General features: G+C 35.8%; 1 protein-coding gene across 3 annotated transcripts in view; it reads right to left on the bottom strand.

The window, feature by feature from the left end:
• LOC150081753 (2-oxoglutarate dehydrogenase complex component E1-like) overlaps positions 1 to 21,212 on the bottom strand; it is a 1,213,922-nt gene that overhangs the window by 880,287 nt on the left and 312,423 nt on the right. For all 3 annotated transcript variants that reach the window (XM_090378853.1, XM_090378854.1, XM_090378852.1), the window contains exon 6: positions 10,514 to 10,660. In XM_090378853.1, coding sequence (XP_090234979.1) covers positions 10,514 to 10,660 — 147 coding nt within the window. The remainder of the gene's footprint in view (positions 1 to 10,513; positions 10,661 to 21,212) is intronic.

Raw genomic sequence — 21,212 nt, 5'->3', positions numbered from 1 at the left:
TAGCATGCTGTATTATCCATCATATTGTGTTGTGTTTTTCTGCAAGTTTGTATAAGTGTGTTGTAAAAAAAAAAAAAAAAAAAAAAAAATCTAAAAAGGAATGGCTAAAAGTTTTTTTTACAATACAATATAATTTATTTTCATCAAGAGAATTTGTTTACAATAAATGAACTTTTTAAGAAAAGTAAATTTTTTGACAAGTTGTAATTCTTCATTTACAACAGTTTTTGCATAATCTGTTATCTAACAGAAAATATAACGAAATCACAACACATAGTACATTCCACACTGCAAACAGAGATAGCAATTTATCAGCACAGCAATTCTAATCTACTGTATCATTGAGTATCAAAATTTTTTTTATTAAGAATTTTAATTTGGAGCTAGAATAACCTCTCCTGAGCCTGAAATCTACACTAGCCAACAAGTTGTTTATTATATTCATTGTATGCCTATCTCCAAATCTATTTAGTACCCTAGGGTGAGGCAAAACAATTGCCTTTGGGTTCCTTAAATTATGTGAGACATTCCTTTGCAGATATGACTCTTCAAAAATAGTGTTAAGATTTTTCAAGATTAAATTTAACTTCAGTTTTTGAACTGGATAAAGTATTTTATATTTCAACAAAAATTGCCTTCTCTTATTCAGGTCATTCCAAATGTTTGTCCCCATTAAAAGTCTCAAAATCCTGTTAATTAAGTTGTTTATTACCCTTATTTCAGTTATATTTGCTCGTGCCCATACATTTAGTAAATAATTGAGTGGGGAGTCCACTAATGCATAATATAAGGTAAATTTTGTTCTAAGATTTAACTTATTCTTAATGTAGTAAAAAAAGTACACATAAAATCTCATTTTTTTTGTACAAATTTGTTATATGCATTGCCCAACTGTAGTCAATCCATAACCCAAGGTAACAATGATTTGAAACTTCTTCCACAGTTAGACTTTTGCAATTCTGGAAATTCTGATCATGTAGGCATTCATGTTTATGTAATTTAATAGAGGGATGAATGAGGATGATGATGTCCAAGGTTTGATGAGGATGTCTAATTACCAAAAATTTTGTTTTTTTTTTTTCAAAGCTGAGTGCTAATTTATTATCATGCAACCAAGTTTGTAATTGTATTACATCATGTTGTAAATCTTTAGCCATTTTTATCAGGTTCTTTCCAATTGTATATAAGATTATATCATCTGTATAAATTTTTAAAAAGGAGTTCTTAATTACTTCGAATATGTCATTTATATAGATGTTGAACATGACTGGCCCTGCATGAGTGCCCTGAGGTACTCCTCTCTTTACATTATATGATTTTACCTTTGTATTTTCTACTTCAACTGTTATTTTTCTTTTGGTTAAATAGCATGCTAAGAGTTGATTGATTCTTCCCCTTATACCATATTTCAGTAATTTTTGTTGCATATTGGGATATCAATTAAGTCTAATACTTTGGTCAAATCTATAAATAAAATCATTATGAAGTTGTTGTTGTTTAAATGTAAGTAAAATAGTCTACCAAATTCTCTAATAATGACTGTGTGCTCTTGGCTTTAGGGTGGCTATGAGAGTAGAGAGTTGTTTAACAGTCCATATTGATGTAAATATTTTCTTATATGGGAAAAAATATAATTTTCTATTATCTTATTTATAACTGACTGTATTGGTCTCTAATTGCAAAAGTCATCTGGTAATCCCTTTTTATATATAGGAATTACCTTAAATGAAAGTAAATTTGTAGGATAGCTTCCCGACTCTAACATCAGTGCTATAAGCTCCATCAAGAAAACAGAGAACTGTTCTTTATTTCTCTTTACTTCGGTTACTGTAATACAGTCCAGTCCGTAAGATTTCTTATTCTTTAACTGTTTTATAATCTTAAGAATCTCAGTATATTGTGGAGTTAAGACTACACAAGGGTTCACTATCTGAGGAAGACTATTTTGTTGATTAAAGGAATTTTGGGAATAATGAATATAATATCTATTGAGATCTAATACAGCTATGGCAAACCTATTTGCAGCCTCATATTGTTTGTTTGTACCAGAAATCTGTTCTAATAGTGTTTTAATTTGATTTTCCCTTGATAACTTCTTCCTTGAACTTAACAGGTTATTTATGATGCTCCATTTATCCTTTTGAGTTATCTGCTTATCCATAAAAAGTTAATTGTAATAGGTGTTTGTTTTCTTTTGTTTTCTTTTCATAAACTTTTGCTTGTTTTGTTTTCTAATCATACCCGTCAGTTTATTTCTAAGTGTTTTATAATTGTGATAATGTTCTATCTTTGATGGACAATTTCTATACTGCCTGAAGTATTTATCCCTTTGTACCATTAATTCTTCTATTTTGTTAGTCATCCAAGGTTTCTTAAGCTTAATCCTGCTTAAGCTTAAGTTTCTTAAGCTTAAACTCCTAGAATTTATGTTGCAAGAGTGATTTACTTTTCTCTTTATATTAAACCTCAAATTGTTTATCATTTGTATTATCTTATTTGAAAAGACATTTACATTTGTTGTGTAAGATACTTGCTCTTGTAATAACATATTATCTATGTTCTGTTTCAGTTTACCTGTTGATAAATAATTTTTCTTCATAACATTTGTTAATTTTTATCTTCACATGGATGTTGTTTTGAGTACATATCCACTATTAGTATATATGTTCTGTGATCTGAAAATTGATTTAATAGTATGTAAGAATTAGCATATTTCAACTTTATATTTGTTATAAGGTGATCTAAACAACAGCTTACTGTTCTATCACCCTCCATCCTTTGTTGCCTAGTTATTCCAAATAAGGTATGTTCAAATCCATAATTGTTTAAGATTGTAGAGTATCTGAGTAACAACATTATCAGTTTCATCGGTTAGTAAATTAATATTAAAATCTCCTACTAGTATGGTCTTATCAGCATGTATGTCATCCCATAGTAGAATTGTGTTATCTAATTCAATTAGGACACTGTTTATAGAATCTGATGATGGCCTATAAAAACACAAATCATGAATGTGTTTTCTGGATCTTCTCGTAATATTTAGACACAGCAGTTTTCAAAAGACTGAGTTAAGTGGTAAACCTGTATTGCCTTAAAGCATATTCTATAGTATATTATTATTCCTCCACCCCTTCTCAAATCTCTCAACATATAGACCTTGTCATAACCTTGTATGTTATAATTAGAAATTTCAACACTTTTTATGTTAACCTCTGTTAAAAACTATACATGAAATAAATTCTTTCATTGCATTTATATTGCAAGAAGTTATACCAATTTTTTCTTAATGACCTGATATTTAGAGCTACCAGAAAGAACTGATTTTTATCAATTATAAGAGCTTGAATATTTGGATTATATAAAAAATGTAAAGGTGAATTAAAACTCTGTGATTCCTCAAAAAGCATACCTGATGTCTTAATTTTACCTTAAATAATAATAATTATTAATAATTTTCTTACTAAGATAAGTGGAACTGAGCGAAATTGCTAGAATTTACAATTAAGCACAGTTAAACTTCTCACAGACACACCGCTGTCGAGTTTTTTCAGAAGTTCAACTTTTATATGTTATGAACAATGTACGGTGTTTGTGCTTTACATCATGAGAGGCACTTCCTTTATGCACTGGAACCATGATGGGCTATGTTAGGGTGGCTAGGAGCAGAAACAGGCTTGTTTGTTTGTTATTTGGTTTTTAGGAGCATTAGCAACTAAGGCCATATTGCTCCGGGAATATGCGGTGGTCATTCCCTGACCTTTCCGCATCCTCCGTATTTGGAGGTCACGGGCTCGAACCCAGAAACAGGTGCATGTATACTTGCATGTACACCAATGCTAGGAGTATAATTAATAAATTTGATGAGCTTGAAGTGCTAGTCAAAACATCAAAGGCAGATATTGCTGGGATATCAGAGGCGTGGTGTCACACAGATATAGGCAGTGCAGAGTTGGAATTTGGGGAGTACAATGTGTACAGCAAGGATAGACAGGATAGGAAGGGAGGAGGGGTTATGCTGTTAGTTAAAAAACACAAAATCTAAGTAAGTGCATCCAATTGATGTTGGTGGACAATGCAGTGTTGCATCTGTTTGGTGTGAATTAAGCACTGGGAAAGGAAAAATGAGAGTAGGTGTGTGTTATAGGCCTAATGAATCTGATGAGTGTAATGAGCAATTGTGCAGAGAAATAGAGTGGGCCAGTAAATCATAATGTCTTATAATGGGGGATTTTACCTTTCCAGATATTGACAGGAACTTGTGGGTTGGTCACTCGCACACTAGCAAAGCTTTTATGGATTTATTGGATGATTGTTTTCAACAGCAACATGTTCGAGAAGCAACCAGAGGGAGTAATACTCTTGATTTGATTATCAGTAGTGATTCTTCATGCATTAAGAATCTGCAGATAAAGTAACCACTAGGTAGCAGTGATCAGTGTGCTGAAGTGGGATTTACTCAAAGAGGAAACTACCATCAGGGGTAAAGGGAAGGCTTATTGCTTTCGTAAAGGCGACTACGATGGTCTGAGACAGTATTTAAATTCAATACAGTGGGACCAACTGAAGATGTTACCAACAGCAAATTCAAAATGGGAAGCACATTCAAAGAACTTATCTTGGAAGCTACTAGTCTTTACATACCAACTAAGAAATATTGTTCAAGGTTTAGGCCTACATGGATGTCAGATGAATTAATGAGGCTCATGGCAGAGAAGAAGAATGTATGCAATGAATGTAATGTATCAGGTGACACAGAAGCCTATGGCAGGTATAAACTAGTCTGTAATCAAGTCACAAAGGAGGTTAGGCAGGCATAGGCAGATTACAAGAAATCTTTGGCAAAGGATGCAAAGAAAATCAGCAAAGAGTTCTTTACTTATTTAAACTCTAGAAGGAAAGGGATGAATCAGATTGGACCACTTAACACAGATGTGTTGGCTATTGATGATCATGCTCAGGTAGCTAATTAACTGATTGAGTATTTGCATCTACATTCACACATGAGAAGTTATACAATAAGGGGAGTGCCAGAAGTTTATCAAACTCTAACAGGGAGCTAAGTGATTTTGTAATAACTGAGCAAAGTGGAGGAGAAATTGTTGAGGTTAAACTTAAGCAAGGCACAATGGGTGGATGGGATCTATCCAGTTATATTAAAGAAGGCATCAAAAGAAGTAAGAAATCCTTAGCCATAATTATGAGAGCTTCCTTGGACTCGAAGGAAATTCCCACGAACTGGAGCTGTGCTAATGTATCCCCAAATCACAAACAGGGATCGAAAGATGACATGAGTAATTACCGACCTGTTAGTTTAACTTCTGTTCTGGAGAAAATAATGGAGTCACTGATTAAAGAAGCACTGCAGGATCATCTAGACAAGACTGCAGTAATAGTTAAGACACCGCATGGGTTTGCGGTGTCTTTAAAAGGGAGGTCTTGCTTGACCAATTTGATTGGATACTATGATGTGGTCACAAAGGAACTGAATGCCAAAAATAATTTTGATATCATATACTTGGATTTCAGGAAAGCTTTTGATACTGTTGCACATGGAAGACTGCTGTACATATTGGAGAGCTATGGCATTAAGGGTAAGTTGCTACATTGGATAAAGGGATGGTTGAGTGGGAGACGACAGAGAGTGGTAATCAATGGACACTGCTGTTTATGGACAAATGTTATTAGTGGAGTTCCCCAGAGTTCGGTGATAGGTCCATTGTTGTTTTGTATATTTATCAATGATATTGATGAAGGTATATCAGGTTTAATGTCCAAGTTTGGAGATGATACAAAGGTTGGCACGGTTGTTAACGACAATAAAGACAGTATGCTACTCCAACTGGATCTAGATAAGTTGGGAAAATGGGCTGAGAAGTGGCAATTGAAATTTAACATGGGTAACACTGAAGTTTAACAAGGGTAGCAATAACTGAAGGGAAACATAACTTTGTGGTACTACACTCAGCGAAGTGTAGTACCACAATTACGTCGTAGGCACCTACGATGTAATTGTGCAGTCAAATATGAAGTTCGCTGACCAGTGTAGACAGGCTACCAGGGCAGGTCATTGAGTACTGAAAAATGATACATAGGAATTTTGCTAGAAGGGCTAGGGAGGTGATTATTCCGTTATACAAGGCAATGGTCAGGCCACACCTAGAGTACTGTGTACAGGTCGGTCTAGAGGCCTCATTTTAGGAAGGATGTTGATTTGCTAGAACGAGTACAAAGAAGGGCAACAATATTGGTGAGGGGAACAAAACGGTGCTCTTAACAAGAAAGTCTTAAGTTCTGCAAATTGCAGTGCCTGGACAGCAGGCAACTACAACGTGATCTGATTGAGGTGTATAAGGCCTTGAATGGGTTGAGCAAGCTGAATGCTGATGGGATTCTTCCTCTTGTTCAGATTAAGAACCTGAGGGGGGCTCAGTTTGAAATTAAGGAAAGATAGCTGTACAATTGATGTGCGGAAATTTGCCTTTAGCCAACGGGTAGGTGATTGTTGGAACAGGTTTCGATCTTGCCTAAATAAATTTAAGGCTGAGCTGGACAGGCATTTGGAATGAATAGAGGCGAGAGGGTGAGATAGGAGGTTTTTTTTTTTGTTTTTGGCTGATGCTGCATAAGCTTGCTTTCTTGTCTCATATGCCTCTACTATATGATAATGTTAACATGAAAATGCCATAAAGTTTGATTCAACCTATTGGGACACTTTAATAAATTTATGTATTTTTAATAATAATGTATATGACCAAACTTCGTTATACTTACAAGTGAATGCCACCCCTATGGGAAGTACAGCATCCTGCATAATTGCAAACCTCTATAGAATGATCAGATATCCACATATATATGTTCAGATATGTAGATGATCTATATCAGTCCACATTTCATTCTGGATTACAGCAGATTATATCCAGATGAACTTGAATTGGAAGAAACTAATAATTCTTGTCTAGAGTTGCCATGGTATTGTATACCTCGAATAAGTAACACGTCACCAGTGGAGAAGACTAATGTTATTTATTCTCAGCAGATACCACCACCCAGAAGGCACTGTTTCAAAGTTTGTTGGCTTCTCCTCGGTGGGTGGGCAGGTACCATGGTGTTGCAATAGTGACAACCCAGTTATGAAGTATAACTTCACAATATGAGAGATGCCTTATGGTTTGCAGGCGCCTCCGTAGCCAGGTGGAAAGGAGCAGCAATACGTAGCATATGCTTCTTGATTAGACTGGGGTTCGAGCCCGTCACCACCAAATACGGAGGATGCGGAAAGGTCAGGGAATGACCACCACATATCCCTGAGCAATATGGCCTTAGTTGCTAATGCTCCTAAAAAACCGAAACAACAACAACAGCCTGATGATTTGCAGTGATATATACAGACTATAAAATATTTAAGGGCAAAGGCCTCACACGCTACGAGGTAGAATGACTAACATATAGGTTAGTGCAAAAGGATCATTTTAACGTAGCCATCTACCAAAGTAGTTAAATTAATTAATTAAATTGGCATCGTTTTGGTTATATAATCTGTCAATAAACTTTTCATTAATTTTTTTTTTTCCATATCAATATTTGTAGGCTCCTCATTATTATCAGGGAAATAAAATTTTGTTGCTCCAGTTCCATCAATTCTTTGTTAGTCAGAGCTGTCTCATAGGATCTCTTTCACATTATTGCTATCTACTTCATTATCCTTGTTAATTGGTGAGATGGACTGTGTAATTAACTATTGCATTTTATACTTTACTTTGGAGTTATTCAGATTATTAAAAACCACCAGCCATCCATTCTACTGTGATCTTTTCATGCAGCTAGTGGACACTTCATCCCAATTTATGCAGATGTTAAATAATTGCCTTCATAATGCAGTAATATTTGTAATACTTCATAAATGAATGTTGCTTTTCATCATTTGTCTCAATTAGTACTCTGAAGGAGCTTTTCAAGTAGCAGAGCTTAAAATTTGCTGTGATAAGCTTCAATTAATTCAATTATTTTGACTGGACAGTAGTAGCAGATCACCTGATGGCGTGACGCTTGAAAAAAAATGTTCCAATGGTAACCGTTAATCAATTATTAAAAATATGGAATTCATATATACCTTCCTAAATATAGTCAAACTTTCACTGCAATAACTTAACTGTTTATTTTATGTATTTTGTACAAAAATTACTGCAAGAACCTATCAGGTGACCAACTGCCATCTTATGTTTTTTTATAGTTTCTGTAGATATATATATTAGTTACTAAAGCTTGTTACAATTTATTAACTTTCTTTCCATATTACTCATATATATATATATATATATATATAGACAAAAAGGTAAATATCAGTATATTTGTGTATATGGTAGGGGAGTTGAGCTATCAGGTGTAATAACCATTACATGGAAAAATAGGGAGAACCTTCCTGAAATAAAAATAAAATGCAATTAATAATTATTGTAAACATCTAACTCTGTGGGTCCTAGGACTTTAACTACTTTCTGTTATGAAACAGAAATAGAGACCGGGCCTATTGCCGTGGCTCCTACAATTTTCATTTATCAATTACATTTTAATTTTATTTCAGGTAAATTGATTTTTTACTTACAGGTTCTCCCTATTCTTCCATAGTTATTACACCTAATAGCTCAACTCCCCTACCATATACACAAATATACTGATATTTACCTTTTTGTCTATTCTTCATTACGGTTGCCAGTCCTTTCTGCGTTTACCATAGTACTCGGATCTATAACCTAGTCTTATATATATTTTATAAATTTTGCATAAACTCTAACAGCTCATTCCTGTTTGATAAGACTTCTGTAATTTCATTGCATCTTTATCATTTTTATATATATATATATATATATATATACACACACACACACACTTTTTTTTTAATTAAAAGGTGTAAAAAACACATAGCATGCTTTAAAATTTTAATTTTTATTAAAACTTAAAAATTACATACTTGTACTGCAATCCATTAACAAAATAGGAAACTAATCAGAATTCAAAAAACATTTCCATATCTGGCCCTTATTTTTGTACCATTTTGGGTGCACACCCATCAATGGGTTAAGAAAAAGAAATCAAACACACCTGAAATAATGCACTAGGTATATTATCTAACTAGTAAATATTATGTAAATGGTATACAGTAATAATCCACCATTCTTTAAGTTTCACAACAGAAAAAATTGACACATTGTTCTACATTTATCATTTAATGATATTTTTCTGTTTTCACTCAAATTTCAATGCTAATAATAACAATCCTTTTTTTGCTGTGGTTGTTGCTGATTTTCAGGTGCATAAGCAACTGAAGAGCATACTGTGGCCTCGTGTTCACAGTTCACTCTGCATGTTGTGCAAGCTGAAACACAGAAAAATCAGGAGTGGTCTGCTCCTCCTTCTGACTGAGATCAACTAACTACAGTTCTGATCAAAGAGGGTTCCAGAAATTCCTTAGTCTATGGCAGACTAAGATAAGTGATAACTGACAAAATACCTATGCTATCATGAGAACACTCTTTCTTGCAACTATGTTAATACAGTAGAGAGTCAGTTAACTGGAATAATCAATGTCAGAACCCTTTCGGATAGTAAAATTTTTTGGATAATCGAACATAAGGTAAAATGAAATAAATTCTGTTATAATGTATTAAGGTAAAAGAAAAAGACTTTAAATAGCATGAAAAAAAAAAGAATTTATTTAATTTTTAAAAAATAATAATAACTTACATAAAAATTTGCACATTTACATATGTATATATATTCGGATAGGTATATTACTGCAAATTTAATGTGGAAAAAACTTCAAAATAATATTTTTAAATAATGTTTGATCGTTTTTTTGTTTCATTTGCTATGACTTTATATTTTTCTGCTGCTAAAATCTCTCAAGTTCCTTAAAATAATATCAATTTGATTATATCACATTCTCCCTGGATTTCTGCCCATTTCAGTGTTGTTTCTTTTCTTTGACATTTTACCGAGAAAAATAATAAATCGCACAATTTCAGGCCGATATTATTCTCATCAAACCTGGAGCTAAACTAAACATATGAAATGAAGAGAACAAAATATGTCATGGAAAATTGGATTCACGGAAACAAATGACTAAACTCTATCACTCATGGTTTCCGAGAAAACCCATTAGTCCTAATCCAACGTTTCACCAGATACACAACATAGAAAAACAGATAGAAATACTCTTGTAGCGTAATAAACATTTGTCTCAAATACTACCATTAATAAAAAGAAGAAAAATCAGCCTTTCAAATTATTCCAAATAACTGATGTTCTGGATAACTAAAGTTCTACTGTATTATAAATTTATTTTCTTCCAAAATCTCATTAAAAATTAAAATTTATCAAATGAAAAGTCATTTCGGCCCAATCCCAGCACTCTTATTACAATAGTATGCAAAAGTGAAAACATTAACAGGTACTACAAAAGAATAAATAAATAAGAATGCAAGGGTACATACTTTATTAGATAAAGATGACTTACCTGTGAGGCATGCCCATAACAATGCTCTCAATACCTAACTCACTAGAACGGTCAATAATTGTCTTCATTGCTGGTATTAACACTTCACATCCTTCAAGACCAAATCTTTTTTCAGAAGACCACTTCTTGGCAAGAAACTCCTCAAATCTTGAAATATACAAAAATACTTTGAAATAATATTTCACAATAAACCCAAATTCTTGCTTCACAAAACATGCAAATTTTAAGAAACAAGTCCAAGACTTGTTTAAAAAAATATTCACTGAAAATGTCAGAGTGATTTTATTCAATAAAGTGACTATTAAATTATTGCATAGGAAATTTAAAAAAAAAAAATCAATTAAAATCAAAATTCTAGAAGTTTCTGTAATCATATTGTAAAGGTAGTCACAATATGAGATAATATTAAATCATTGCCTTCACATTAATGTAGTTTTTCGTTAAGAGTTTGCTATGGTGTATTTACACCTATATTTTATAGTGTATTTTGAACTCAATCTATTATGCTTTGAGCATTTATATTTTATATTAAGTATTTATTACCTTGCACACCTTTTGACACTTCTCATATTGTAGAAATAACTTTACAACTGGGTTGGCATGATTGCAACACTAGGGTACCTGCCATCCCACTGAGGATAGGCCAACAAGCCTTGAAATGGTGCCACCTGGGTTGTGGTGCCCACTGAGAATAAGTAACAATCCTTTTCTTCTCTGTGTGCCATCTCCTAACGGAGATCGGCGACCATGACGGCAAATGTCTCTCCGTCTCTAGTAGCTCTGAACAGCTGCTCGGTGTTCAGTCCTGTCCAATTCTTAATGTTACTGAGCCACAACGTACGTCTTCTCCCAGGCTTTCTTCTTCCTTCCATTCTATCCTAATAATTAGCCCTGGAAGTGTGTATTTGTTGTTCCTTATCAGGTGTCCAATATATGCCATTTTTATTTTCTTTACGTCCTTCAGCAATTCCCGGGTTTTACGGGTTCTCTGCAGGACACTCATTGGTCACTCTTGCTATCCATGGTACTTTTAGCATTCTTCTGTACATCCACATTTCAAATGATTTTTTTTTAAATGTTAGTTTTCAACGTCCATTTCTTGGCACCATACAACAAAACTGACCAAACATAACATCTCATCATCCCGATTCTAAGGTGGAGATCCAGGTTTAATTTTAAGAAAATACTGCCTGGCCATTTAAATCCTTGCTGTTATTTCCATATCCAGTTTGTTTTTGTCATTGATCCAACAGCCTAGATATTTGATTTTGTCAACTCTCTCTATCAGCCTTCCGTTTAACATGAGGGGAGGTGTTGGCATTGCCACATTAAAGACCATGAGCTTAGTCTTGTTGATATTAATCCCAAGGCCCATTATTTCACTTAATTCACTCACACGATTGAGAAGTATCTAAGTCCTGCATATTACTTGTACAAATTAGTGTTATCTGCATAGCGAAGGTTGTTAATCACTCTACCATTGACAGATATTCCTTCATTTCTTCCATCTAATGCTCTCTTGAAGATGACGTCTGAGTAAACATTAAATAGGAGGGGGGGGAGTACACATCCTTGTCTCACTCCACATTCAATGCTGATCTTTTCTGGCTTTCTGCCATCAATTACAACAAATGCCATTTAGTTGCTGTAGAGATGTTTGATTATTCAGTTGTCCTTTTCATCAAGGCTGGACTCTTTAAGAATCTTGATGAGCTTGGTGTGTTGGACTACATCAGTGGCTATCTCAAAGTCAATAAAACAAAGATGGGCATCAATCTGTCGTTCTCTGCACCTTTGCATCATGACTGGGCACAAAATAGTGCTTCTCTTGTACCTTCCCTAAATCCAAACTGCGCATCATCCGTTGACTCCTCACAATTCCTGAAAATCCGATTTTGAATTATTTTTAGGAACATTTTGAGGACCTGGCTCATCAAGCTGATTAGTCTGAAGTCTCCACAAGTGTTTAGTTTTTTTTGAGAAGAGTGATGCACAATGATGTCAGCCAGTCCTGAGGGATGTTGCCTGTGTCATAAATTCTGTTAAATAATCAACAAGAATGTCAATGTTTTTATAGTCGAACAATTTGACTATTTCTGCTGTGATTTCATCACGTCCTGTGGCTTTTCCCTTCTTCATTGATTTCATCACCCTCTCCACCTCAGATCTTAGGATGGATGGCCCTACCACTGCATCGCTGTTGTCATCTAGCACACGTTCACTGTCAGCAAAGAGGTCTTTTATGTATTTAGTTCACATGTCCAGTTTTTCCACTTCTTCCATGATAATCTCACCTTTGTCATTTCAGATTGAAGTTGGTTGTTTCCTTCGGGCAGGATAGTGGGTATTACTTTCCAATTAATGTTCTGGATTAGGTAGAGCAATCAGCATATTACTGGGAGGAAAAGTTTGAGAAGTGGAAGAAACTCACAAGGGAAAGCAACACATCACTCACTGTGATTACTTGCTTTGAAAGCCGTGAGTTAACTCACTATCCAGATTACATGTTGCAGGTTTGTGATGATTTGCCCACTGTACATCCTTACATGGATGTACAAAAGTTTAAAAAGGAACCATTTTATGCCCATAACTGAGGTGAACTGAAAGTTTCCATTTTCTTTACTAACTGGCACGCAGTTTACAACTTTATGGAAATTATTCACATTAATGTTGTTATGGGTTATATGGCTAATACTGGCAAAACTGAAGAATATAGAAACATAATGACATATACCTAATGAAGGCATCAGCACATCGCATTGTTAAGCAAAAAGAAGAAAGTAGAGATGGCTTGCATCAACTTATTTGAATTCATATTTAGCAGTTTTCAAGAAACTTAGAGGATAACTAAAGGTAAGTGAATCTGATATACACTTTTAACTAGACACAAATATCAGCCCAATTTGCACTACTGATTAATGCATATGAAGGTATGTACCCTGTGACCCATATGTGTACTTCAAACATCATATAGATGTAAATTTATATACAAGTGCCAATACACACCTCTGGCTAATTTTAAATATTTACATGCCAAGTTGGTAAACTGAAAGTTTTCTGTTTTTAAGCATTTATTTATTATTGTTAAATTAAATTGAATTAAAATTATTTTTTATATAAAAATGCTGTTTAAGCATGGGTAGTGCATCTCCATCATTTCTACTACTCAGGTAGTATATGCATGCATGGTTTTACTATATGTCATATTGTGAATGATTTCATAACGGGTTAACTAGGTACTTCACTACTTTGAATAAGTAACACTTCTCTGGTAGAGAAGACTACTGTTACTTATTCTCATATGCTTAATTAGCATTTTCATACACTTTGACATTTGAAGTGCTAGTTGAGTGCTAGTTTCACAATTTGAAGTGCTAGCCAAGACAGATATTGTTGGGATATCAGAGACGTTGTGTGACACAGACATAAGCAGTGTAGAATTGGAATTTGGGGAGTACAATGTGAACAGAAAGGATAGACAGAACAGGAAGGGAAGACGGGTTATGCTGTTAGTTAACAAGCACATAAAATCAAAGGAAGTACATCCAATTGATGTTGGTAGACAGTACAATGTTCAGTCTGTTTGGTGTGACATAAGCACTGGGAAAGGGAAAATGAGAGTAGGTGTGTGTAATAGGCCTAATGAATCTGATGAATATAATGAGCAATTATGCAGAAAAATAGAGTGGGAAAGTAAATCAGAGTGTCATATAATGAGGGATTTTAATTTTCCGGAGACTGACTGAAATTTGAGGGTTGGTCACTCACACACTAGCAAGGATTTTGTGGATTTATTGGATGATTGTTTTCTACAGCAGCATGTTCAGGAGGCAACTGGAGGAAGTAATACTATTGATCTAATTATCAGTATTGATTCTTCATACATTAAGAATCTGCAGATATAAGAACCACTAGGTGGCAGTGATCACAGTGTGCTGAAGTGGGATTTACTCAAAGAGGTAACTACCATCAGGGTAAAGGAAAGGGTTTTTGCTTTCGTAAAGGTGACTATAGTGGTCTGAGACAGTATTCAAATTCTAAACGGTGGGACCAACTGATGATGTTACCAACAGTAAATTCAAAATGAGAAGCATTCAAAGAAGTAATTTTGGAAGCCAATGGCTTTTCATACCAACTAAGAAATATTGTTCAAGATTTAGGCCTAAATGGACATCAGATAAACTAATTAGATATATGGCAGAGAAGAAAAATGCATGGGATACATAAAAATTAACAGGTGACACAGAAGCCTATGATAGATATAAGCTGGTCTGTAAACAAGTCACATCAGAGATTAGGCAGGCAAAGGCATATTATGAGAAATCTTTGGCAAAGGATGCTAAGAAAAATAGCAAAGAGTTCTTTACTTATGTAAACTCTAGAAGGAAGGGGATGAATCAGACTGGTCCACTTGATATCGATGGTTCAACTGTTGATGATCCCGCTCGGGTAGCTAACAAACTTAATGAATATTTTGCATCTACATTCACAAATGAGTAGTTAATCAGGGAAGGGAATGCCAGAGGTGTATTAAACTCTGGCAGTAAGCTAGCTAATCTGATAATAACTAAGAGTAAAGTAGAGGAGAAATTATTATTATTATCATTAACCATATGGTGCAACGAAGCCGAGGCTTATACTGCACCAGACAAAAAAAAAAAATTTATTTTTAACGCTGAGAGAGAGAGAGAGAGAGAGAGAGAACAAGGGTCAGAAGTAAAAGGGAATCACAAGAAAAAGATGATATTCAGCTCAGGAACCTGGGTGTGCCAAGCCCATACTCACCAGATGTGAGCCCATGGGTTTTTTTGTAGAAGATAAACATAAGAAAGGCACCTGGGGTGGATGGAATCTATCCAGTTATATTAAAGGACACAGCAAAGGAAGTAAGCACACCCTTAGCCATAATTATGACAGCTTCCTTGGACTCAGGGGAGTTACCCATGGCCTGGAAATGTGCAAATGTGACTACAATACACAAAGGGGAATCAAAGGGAGAGACAGTAATTACAGACCTGTTAGTTTAACTTCTATTGCAGGGAAATTAATGGAGGTGCTGGTTAAAGAAGCACTGCAGAATCATCAGACAAAACTTCAGTTATAGATCGGACACAGCATGGGTTTGTTAAGGGGGAAGTCTTGTCTGACCAATTTGATTGGATACTATGATGTAGTCACAAAACAACCGGATGCAAAGAATAACTTTGATATCATACATTTGGTTCTTAGAAAGGCTTTTGATACTGTTCCACATGGAAGACTGCTGCACAAATTGGAGCAGTATGGCAAATTGCTGCTATGGATAAACAAGGATCAGAGGCGATGGTTGAGTGGGAGAAGACAGAGTCGTAATCAATGGAGACTGATCTTTGTGGAGTACCCTCCCCAGGGTTCAGTGTTGTGTCCATTAATGACATTGATGATGCTATATTAATGACATTGATGATGGTATATCAGGCTTAATTTCCAAATTTGCAGATGATACGAAGGTTGGCAGGGTTGTAAATGACACTGACAGTACGCTGCTGCAACAGGATCTAGAAAAGTTGAGTAGATGGGCTGAGAGGTGGTAACTGAAGTTTAACCTTGACAGATGTAAAGTACTGCATTTGGGAAGCGATAACCCAAGAGTAATGTATCAACTGTGTGTTACTACACTGATAGAGGTAGAAAGTGAAAAGGACCTGGGGGGGTAATCGTGCAGGCAGATATGAAGTTTTCTTAGCAGTGCAGATGGTCTGCAAGAGTAGCCCATGGTGTCTTGTCAATGATATACAGGAATTTTTCTAGCAGAGATAAGAAGGTGGTTATCCCCTTGTATAAGGCAATGGTCAGGCCACACGTTGAGTAGTGCAATACCTATTGGCAACTTGTTGTGAAGGGATTTAAATATGACGTGTAATAAAACGATGCAGGCATGCATACTACATGGGTAAAGTGTATTAGTTGTCTGACGGCTCCAAGGGGTTCCCCCCATTTCTGCATTATGTATTCTGTTTGTATGATACAGAACTCTGCGGAGGGGAGAAATTTAAAAAGTGTATGGGGAGTGGTTTGACAATTTAGCCATTGGGCCCCTACTGGGACCCACCATTGCCCCAAACTTTGCCACGAGGAGGCAGGTCAGGCGTCAAGAGATTATTTAAGTACTGTGGCAGGCCCCACCATCTATTTACGGAGGATTTCAGTGGCAAGGCGTATAGAAAAAAAAAAGGTGGCGGGGGGGGGGGGGGTTGGAACACTACAATTTGTAAAGGTTGAAAGAGGTTTTCGAGAAAGCGGTTGAATTTTTTTAGTCATTGATTAGAATTTGACGGCATTGTTAGGAACATACTCGGTCAGTTTAGTCAGTGGGGAAAGACTGGGGGGAAACAGGTAGAAGGATGGGAATGATAGAGTAGGCATTCCCAAAGAGTTCAGTGGGGACGAGTTCAGTGGGGACCAGGTGAATTGTTATGGGGAGGTAGGGAGGGGAGGAGACAGAGACCCATCTCCCCCTTCCCCTGCCTGGGGATGGGGTTTAAAGGGAACCGGGATTTGAATACCCAGTTCAGTTCGCCAAATGGCATGTCAGCGGCAAAGCTGCAGTTCAGTTCGCCAAATGGCATGTCAGCGGCAAAGCTGCAGCACACCCTCACCAGCAATGGCTGCCAGAAACATGCGGCGTTGAACTCGGCAGGAAGGTCAAACTGCCCATCCTGCTCCAGAGGTGGGAAATATTTGGCAGTGGGGTCCCTCCAAGCAAATGGTGAGAGAATAATCACCCTGCCTGGCAGGGTGGAAAGACATTTACTTCATTCATAATCCGCATTCTCACTTTACTTGCATTCTATTTTTATACTTTTTTCTTTTAGTTTATAATATTTTTTTTCCCCCTGTTAGATTATATATATATATATATATATATATATATATATATATATATATACAGTAAACCCCCGCAAATAGTGGGGGTTATGTTCCTGAGGAATGCCGCAAATACCGAAAACATGAATACTGAGTTATGGCTCTCATAGTATTAAAGGGGTCCAATTCCAAAGTATGAAATATATAAGAAAAACTAGTCTAAAATTTTGTCTATGTATGTATTATATGTACCTTCATAATATGACTACGTACAAAGACAGTACATAGTGAAATGCAAGCATATGGCATTGAAATTAAAATAAGAAACAATTTAATATTATATGTAATATTTATTAGAAATTTCAAACAAATCTTTCAAAATAGCGCCTTTGCTAGCTAAAAAACTTATCCCGACAGTGCTATCACCAGTTTCGCTAAAGTGTTGATAAAGGAGTTTTACCTTTTCACAAATGATGAGTGAACTTAACGGAATTTTATTTTGAGTTCGGTCTTCTATCCGCAGATTTAAAGCTTTTTCCATTTTTTCTAATTTAATATCACGAATTACACAGCAAATTTATGAAGCAGTTAGCGCGTTTTCACGGACACTACGGCAGATTTTTTCTTCCGATTTCTTGATTGATTGTACAGTTGACTCATTGATTTTATAATGTTTTGCCACTGAGGAGACACTTTCACCATTAGAAATTTTATCTATTAACTCAATTTTATTCATTAATGTCATCACCTTCTTTGATCTTTTCACATTTCCCTTGTTATTCGTAGCCATATTTTTGTATGGGTTAGGAAGAACTTGTCCACAATAAAGTCACTTTCTTCCATTAACACACTCGAAAAAGTCTGTTTTACACTGCAAAACAGTAGATTTATCACTTTTGTTAGTTAGTTATTTGGTTTTTAGGAGCATTAGCAACTAAGGCCATATTGCTCCGGGATATGCGGTGGTCATTCCCTGACCTTTCTGCATCCTCCGTATTTGGTGCTCACGGGCTCGAGCCCTGGTCTAATCAAGGAGCGTGTGCTATGCACTGCTGCTCCTGCTCATCTGGCTACGGAGGTGCAGGTCCTGATGGTGTTTCTCCACTGGTTCTGAAAACCTGTGCTCCGAAACTTAATCCTGTTCTTTGCCACCATTTTTCACTTTCTTATTCCAAAGATGTTTTTCCTTCTACTTGGAAATTTGCTCATATCCAGCCAGTTTCTAAAAAGGGTGACAAATCCCTCCCATCCAATTATCGTCCCATTGCAATTACTTCTACTCTTTCTAAAGTAATGGAGAAATCAATTAACCGCCAACTCTTAAACTACTTAGAAACCTTCCGTCTGATCAATGATTGCCAATATGGATTCCATCAGTGTCGATCCTCTGGTGATATTCTGGCTTATGTTATTCATTTATGGACAAATTCAATTGAAAAGTTCAATGAAACACAAGCACATGCTCTTAACATCTCAAAGGCTTTTGATCATGTTTGGCATAAAGGTCTTCTAAACTTTGCCAACTGTTTTTTTGTAATTGGTTATCAAGTTTTCTCTCTGATTGCTCACTGAGGGTGATGGTAGATGGCTCTCTGTCTTCTAACTTCTCCACTAATGCTGGTGTCCCCCAAGGTTCAGTTCTTTCCCCCATTCTTTTCCTCTTCTACATTAATGACCTTTTTCCATTGACTGGAAATCCTATCCATAGTTTTACCGATGATAGCACATTGCATTCCACTTTCCATTTTGAAAAACCTTGCCCAGCTCAATCAGCTTCAACTTCTCATATATCTGCTACCAATTCCTTAAATGCTGATCTCTGGGTAATTATCCAGTGGGGCAAAGACAACATAATTAATTGCAATCTTTCTAAAATTCAGCCTTGTCTCATATCTTGCAAAAAGGATTCTTCTGCTCCTATGCTTATTTTTGGTGACACTCCGATTGCTAGGCAAAATGATATATCTCTTTTGGGGATTACCCTGACTTCTAATCTCTCTTGGCACAAGCACATTACAAAGATTGCTTCCTCTGCATCTAAAAAACTTGGCTTTCTCTTTCCTCTCGGTGTTACTTTTCTTACAAACAGCTGTTCACTCTGTACAAATTGCAAATCCGTCCTACCATGGAATATTGTTCCTACATCTGGGGCAGTGCCCCTAAAATCTCTCTCAGGCTTCTAGATTCCATTCATAAGAGGGCAGTTACGTTAATTAATGACTCCTCTCTAACAGAGTCTGTCCACTCTCTGTCTCATAGGTGTACTGTTTCTGCTGCATGCCTTTTCTACAGATACTTGGGCACTGTTCTTCTGAATTGGCTCCTATAATTGCCACTTCAAACTCACAGAACCAACTTTTCATCTTCCTCGTCTATTCATATAACTGCCGTTTTCTGGAATGACGTTCCTTCATATAGATTTCCTGAAAATTACATCTACAGAAGTTCAAGTGTAATGTCAACAAATATAGTCTTTCGTCTTCTCAACCTCCAACCCAAGCACGGTACTAACTACAATAGGTTCTAATACTTCTCGTGTTTGGGGTTTTCATATATATATATATATATATATATATATATATATATATAAAAAAAAAAAAAAAAAAAAAAAGGAAAAGAAAAGAAATATTATGCAGTATCAGATGAAAAAAAAAATTGCATTTCACCACTCCATTCGTTCCAAATGCCTGTCTTAAATTTATTTAGGTTTATCAACTTCCACAGCAAAAGATGTAAGAACAATATTCCATGGTAGGCTGGATTTGCAATTTGTACAGAGCGAACAGCTGTTTGGAAGAAAAGTAACACCGAGAGGAAAGAGAAAGCCAAGTTTTTTAGATGCAGAGGAAGCAATATTTGTAATGTGCTTGTGACAAGAGAGATTAGAAGTCAGGGTAATCCCCAAAAGAGATATATTATTTTGCCTAGAAATCGGAGTGTCACCAAAAGTCTGTTTCACCAATGAACTACCTGTTGGCTAAAGGCAAATTTCCACACATATCTATTCTACAACTGTTTTTCCTCTATTTGAAACTATAGCCCCCCAGATGGGCTGCCCTGGCAGCCCATCTGCACTGTTCAGTGAACTTCATATTTCACTGCACAATTACCCCCAGATCCTTTTCACTTTCCACTTCCTTGAGTGTAGTATATATAAAATATATAAATATGTAGTATATATTTTATTTATAGGTTATCACACACACACACACACACACACACACACACACACACACACACAACAATCCTTTATATATACAGGGTTATTAAAATTAAAGTATCCCTATTTAGAGAGCTCTGGAGCAAGTTCTAAGGGTCGTACTGAAGAGAAATTTGGACAACAGGTACAATAAAGAATGCACTCGCCATTTATTTGAAAAAAAAAATAAAAAAAATTAGTTACAAAATTTGTCACTGTATGGCACGTAACTATCTTAGTTAGGATTTTTTTTTTTTTTTTTTTGTGAGTTATTGGCACATCGGCCTCTGTGGCCATAATTCACTGCCCAAAATTTTTGCATTTTACTCTGATCCAAGCCCGAGGCAGGATTTGAACCCACGACCATTGGGTTGCCAGGCAGGCACTTTACCCACCTGGCTAGCCTGGTCGGCATGACTGTTTGTGTTGTCCGCAAAATGATTGCGAAATCTGAAGCGACAGGACATCTTGGTGTTCAACTAAGTATGGGTCGAAGATGAGTGGATTCCTCTCGTGTTGAAGATGTGGCTATGGCTGTTGTGGATTTATCAAATCAATCTCCATGTGGTAGCACAAGTGTGCCAGCTGATTCTCGTGAAGTGGACGCTGTATTCTACTGTAAGGTTAGTAATATGTCAGGTGTTGCGGTACTAT

Source organism: Mastigoproctus giganteus, chromosome 8 (genome assembly GCF_048544385.1).
Source record: "Mastigoproctus giganteus isolate SK-2022 chromosome 8, ASM4854438v1, whole genome shotgun sequence".
Taxonomy (NCBI): domain Eukaryota; kingdom Metazoa; phylum Arthropoda; class Arachnida; order Uropygi; family Thelyphonidae; genus Mastigoproctus; species Mastigoproctus giganteus.
This window is presented reverse-complemented; position numbering and strand designations above follow the sequence as displayed.